Source organism: Telmatherina bonti (genome assembly GCF_933228915.1).
Source record: "Telmatherina bonti genome assembly, chromosome: 4".
NCBI lineage: Eukaryota > Metazoa > Chordata > Actinopteri > Atheriniformes > Telmatherinidae > Telmatherina > Telmatherina bonti.
Window position 1 is genome coordinate 26,161,058 of NC_136622.1, and position 6,000 is coordinate 26,167,057.

Consider the following 6,000-nt stretch of genomic DNA (forward strand, 5'->3'; position numbering starts at 1 on the left):
TAAATGAAGTCTTACTATCTCACTATGTCTTCAGAAGGAAGTGTAAGTGAACATGTTTATTGGAAACTTTTTCTGTATAACCAACCTTGTCAGGACCAGTAAACTTGTTCTAATGGAGCACTGTCATTTTTTGGGTCCAAGTTTAAGCTAAAGTGTGAAATAAGGTTAAGGTCCTTGATTGAGTTGATTATTGTTAAGGTTAGAGGTAAAGTTTGGGTTAGGTTATCCATTTAGTGCATTTTTCCAATGTGTGAATTTGTGTGTGTCTTTTCACACGTGTGTATGAGAGAGAAAGAAGTTAAAATAAAAAGAGGACACAAAACAGAAAAAAAGCAAGAAAGTTGGCTTGTAGAGTTGCTTGAGTACTTCTATTGTCAGCCGGCACAATTTATTTGAGTGTACAAGGATAAGTCATTATCCTATCACACAAAGCCCCATTGTTAAGAACATGCATGTTTAAGCACACACCTTACACACACATTGCAGAGGAGTTTCTAGGAATTTAAGAAGAAGTGGGCCCGCTGGTTGTTGCAGTTTGCGTGCTTTTGATGGAAATCTGATTACTTAAGACTTTAAAAGTCTAAATCAGTAATGCTCACAAATCAAAGGAATAATCACTTGATTTGCCTAAATTGATAACAAAAAAATGACAAATTAGCATTAATCAACATTTCCTTTAACACTGCTTTTCCTCTCCGTAAAAACTACTAAAACAATTGACTAAAATCATGAATGTAGTCATTTAAAAGTTGTGGATACTGAACAATTTCTCCTGAAACTAAATAGTTTAAAGTTCAGTGAAGAAAATGGGTTAACTTTTTTTAAATAGTGTTATCCACACCTTCTCCTGTTTCTTTTTTTTTTTTTTATAAAAGAAGAGCCTGAAATAATCCTTCTGGCGAGAGACACAATATTGGTTCTGTCTTCTGTGGATCTGGGGAGGATTTAGTCCCTCTTCAGACAAAAGAAAGAGAGCAAAGGCCAGGGAAAACAAAAAGGATGCATGGAATAGATAAAGAATAAAAATTAGGACCTGGAAGTACCATACCTTATATTAAGATATCAATGTTTAAATAATGATGGGGAAAAAACAAAGCCAAACGTTTAACACAGACCTCCTTGCAATTCATTTTACAGGGTACATTTACAGTCCTGTCACTGGTTCAAACACAGAAAAGGAGGGATAATAAGGGAGTAATAACAGCTGTATGACAGATGAAGAAAAGTCGTGGGAGGGAAGCAATGAAAGAATGGTGACAGAAGCTGGTGGACGGGGAAGGAATGGCACCCAACAGCTGCTGGCTGATATAAGGCGTTAGTTGGGTAGAAGGAAAAAAGGACTGACTGAGGAGATGGAATGACAGTTGACTCTGTCATCTCTAAACGCTACTGAGGCAGAACAGGAGGCCTTATGTAAGTAACGATCAGTGCGGGTGAGCGCTTGACAAAGCTTGTTACTGCAGCCGCACCAGAACTGCGCAACAGCAGTTTCCTTCCCCCATGATAAGCGTTGCTTTTTCCTTATTCCTTAAGGCATCCTACTGACAGACAGAAACCTGCAGTGTCCATAAATGCGTATAAAGAAATACTTGAGAATGTATTATTTAACATATAACTGATAAAATATATACTGAAGCAATATTTCTTTAACTTTTTGTATGATGCTTTGTTTTTCAGAAAACATTCCTGCCTCCTAATCTCCGCTTTTATATGACTTAAATAAAATTTGCCTCTTTTTTTTTTTTTTGCTGTATCACACCACAACACTATAAACATTATTAATTAGACTTCTGTAAACACACATTAGCAGGCACCTCTTCCAGAGGCCATAATTAGTGTTAAGGAAAGTGATACAGAGCCAGACACCAAGTGGACCCTGAAAACACAGATTACATTTTCTTAAATGCCTATTATATCCATTCGCATCTCCTTCATACAGCTCTTAGTGAGAACATAATAAAACTGTGTGTTAAAAGATGAGCTGTCTGCTATCTTCTGCAGTTATAAATTATCTGTGCAGCTCATAACCCAGATCCTGAGGTTGACCTACCAGACATGCCAGATGCCTGTTTGCATCCTGATCTGACCCTCCCCCTCCTGCATAACTCTATTCATTGGGGATGACCTTTCACCCCTGCCTGTCAGTGCAAAAGCTTTAACCTCTTGTGGTCCACAACAGCGAAAAAAAACCATAAAAGCTAATAGTACAAATGAAAAGTAGAACTGAATCCAAAAGAAACGGCTCAACTACAAATCATATTGATATGCTACATGTTTACTCTTGGCAAATATTTAAGACTAAAAGAAAGCAACCACCTGAAAAAGCAGCAGACCGCTTTTAACTCAGAGGCAATGTCAGCAGTCTGGATGTGGGTTAGACATCCCAGACCAGGGTGGGGGTGGGAAGCTGTTTCACTGACTCTGACCTTCAACAACCAACCGTAATGTCTCCATTGGGTGAAGAGGATTGGTGGTGAAGTGATTGGGAGGGGGTTTGAACGGTGGTGGACTTGACTATGTCCAAGCTGCTTGCTTGGACCAAACATTGCTGGTAACAACTGCATTGGAAGTGTCAAAGGCTAGTCAGTAATTATGTTAAAAGACAGAGCCTTCTTCTTTTTCACCCCCTCCCACTCTGCAGTTGGTTGCTTTGGTGTCTTGTTTATGCCGACTCAGTCATTTCAATTCATGCTAGCCAACTATAGTGACAGTGTATCTGACCAAGAACAGATAAGAGAGGAAAGCTTTTTACATCAGAAGATAATCATAATGTCCAACCCCTCTTTTTTTCGGTTTGTTTTTACTGGTGTTTGTTCCATAATCAGCATACCGGATCCCACGCTGATGAGTATTGACGAGTTGAATGCGCTCTGCTCCAGGGTGTGGGTGAAAGACAGACTTAATCAGACAGAACAAGGGAGAAAAGACAGACACACACATGGAGGTGAAGTTGACTGAACGGGTGGGTGTGTTTAAATACTTTCTGTGGGTTTTACTGTGTCTCAATGAATATGCATGTGTGAGCAGTTGTATTGGCTCTTCCCCTTATCCTGAAAGATCTTTGCCCTGGCTTGTCCGAGGGATAGTGACCTACTTTGCAGCATTTGCAAACCAACAACAGGAGGTGTGAAAGTACCAAGCTGTACACAAGAAGACAAAATGCACCAGAAGAGGCACATATAAAACACACACAGGGCTAAATAACATCGTCATAGGTAAGGTCTCTTTAAACCCATTTAATCCAGAGACAGAATGATGGTATCAACTAAGCTGTTGGGGAGCAAATAAAAATAATGGGTTTTGTTGACACTATCCAAAGCTGGGTACAGAGTGCAACGACTGCATTGTTGGTCACACCCACATACACAGATGCATGCACACAAACCGGGATTTCAGCACAACCCCCTCAGTATCACCACTGCTTAAAGAAACAAGTGTCCCATGCAGTAGTACGAGTCTTTAACTTGGTGAAAACATTCAAGCCAAATTTCTGTTAAGTTGTAACTCAAGCTTCTTTTTTTAAAAAACCGCCCTAATAAATTTGTGAAGATTACCAGAATGCACACATCTGGTTAACAGGCAGCTGAAATCTGGAGAAAACCTAGGAAACATTATTTATTAACCGACAAGGCCAACTATGAGAAAATGTTTGAGTTGAAGCTGAAATGACACAAATGTCAACTGATTAATTTATCTATCAAATATTACTAACAATAGATTTTCCATCATTTTTTCTTGATTTACAGACCAAACAATTCCCATGTTTGTTACAGACCTGGCTTTACTGGTTAGTTAGCCGCAGCATATGGGCATTACACCAGGTCCATTGCTTGGAATGGACGTTGGGTCTTAATGCGTTAAACCAAAAGGTGAATCAGGGCTAAGAAAACAACTCTATTGTGAGAGAAGGGAGCTCCTACCCACCAGCAGGGCAACATAAGAAAATCTGAGTAAAGTTAAGACAGGGAGCTAATCTAAAAGATCAATGGAGCAACAAAGAGGTGTCACCAATATGACTACATAGTTATATAATGTTACGCAACCTCTTTCAGCGTCAGTGTAGTGTCAACTGTATATTTGTTATGGTGTTGGAGAAATGTTGAAATAGCCACTAACTGAAAAAAAATGAAATTTCAAATCGGTCAGAAATTATAATGATTATTTTCTTGTCCATTTTAAGCATAATTTTATTTTCAGTTATACCCACCAAGAAGTAGCAACACAATATTCTGGTTTGAGAATATACCATATTTTGCATGGTCCCTAGAGACTTTCAGTCTCAATATTCATGACTAGCGGAACTTAGAAATCATGTGTTGATAGAAGGAAGTGAAGGAGTGTGAAGTTAAAAACCCTGAACCATTCAAAATCCCCACCTACTAAGACAAGCTCACTCTGTGCAGTTGTAGTTCGTTTGGTTTGGGATTAAACTCAACTTGCAATCTATGTTGAAAGCTGTACCGTCATTAAACATACAACAACCATCCAAAAGTTTATAAAAAAAACACCCCAAACAATAACCTACTTTGTTTACTCTGTACTGTACTTCCACCAGACATTTTATGAGTGCTGTCTGACAGATAGGCAGTGACTTCATACAGATAGTAACCAATAGCTTTGTGAAAAGATGTTAAGAGTTCTTAGGCACTACTTCCAGCCCCACTGGAGGTTACATAATCAGTTATCAGTGCACTGGGCTCATCTCTGGATGCATGTCTTGCTTGCACTGTGGGATACAGTTCATGCTTGCATGGGTTTGCTCTAACAACGTGCATGCAACTCTGCCTGAAAATGATGCAAAATAGCAACAGCAAAAGAAAATTGCACTGCAACAAAAATCACTCAGATTCAACAAAGTTCATCTTCCTGCCTGACATATGAGCACATAATACACCGACTCATCAGTTGAAAATGGGTAAATGTAGGCAGCCTTCAGCTTTTAAACAGTCAATGTATTGAGACATCTTATTAATAAAAAACTTTCCAAAATGTAGTTAACTGTCTTATCAACAAAACATATTCCACCCCCTCTTTTTTCTTTTGGTCAAGTGATTGTGCAATCCTGGCCCTCGGTGCAAGCTCTGGCTCTCTTAAGGCACAGCGTTTCGAAATTTTTCTGGATGGAACACCAAACATGCGGTCATTTCACCAATACGCCCCCACACCATTCATGCCCAAACCACTGCACAGTTGTAGCCAGATGGTGAATTCCACTTCTCATTAAGACTGTACAGAACACTAGTAAGAACCGAGTATGAATATAGCCTGCACTGATTGCTTTTATGACCACAAATTCCGTGCCAAATTAGCCTCTGGCTTAGGCTGAAAAGAACCTTTAGACTAATGCACATGAAAATACAGTGGGTTGACTAGCTAACACCGTGCTTCAGTCTCATGGGCAGATCACACATGATGACCAAAGTTTAGGCCGAAATGCAAAGCCAAATTTCAGGACCAAATCATTGTGTTGCATGGGGTGAACTTCTTCTTTATTTCATTCTCTTTCTATACTCCACAAATAGAACGAAAGATAAAATAGTTCATTGATGTTGATATTATGAGCTTCTAAATACCTGTTTCTGGGTACAGGGATGTGGGAGGAGGGGAGGGGTTGTCTCTCGGCCTGTGGTACATTCTGCCCTTGTGCTGCTCTGAAGTTGCTGGCCAGCTCTGCTTGTTTCCCTGGGTTTCTGATGTCCAAATGCATGTAGCTGCCTGGCAACTGCTCATTTACGCCTGGACAGGGAGTTGGACTGGTCTTCTTCAGGATCCCAGTGGAGCCACTGTCTTTTTGGTCCCCAAGGAGTGTCTAGAAAATAAAGCAAAACCCCATTGAAGTTAGTTTATCACTGTAAGGCCCACTCTGAGAAAAAAGAGAAAAAAGTACAATCAAGTGACAAATTACTTTGCTGACTTTATTTGCACCGAAACATTATTGCTCTTTCCACTGTATGAAAACCTCCATGAACTGAACAAAATATAAGACATCCCATGTTAAAG

General features: G+C 39.6%; 1 protein-coding gene across 3 annotated transcripts in view; it reads right to left on the bottom strand.

The window, feature by feature from the left end:
• slc2a4rg (SLC2A4 regulator) overlaps window positions 1–6,000 on the bottom strand; it is a 35,476-nt gene that overhangs the window by 28,254 nt on the left and 1,222 nt on the right. For all 3 annotated transcript variants that reach the window (XM_079239376.1, XM_079239377.1, XM_079239375.1), the window contains exon 2: window positions 5,574–5,809. In XM_079239376.1, the coding sequence (XP_079095502.1) occupies window positions 5,574–5,809 (236 nt within the window). The remainder of the gene's footprint in view (window positions 1–5,573; window positions 5,810–6,000) is intronic.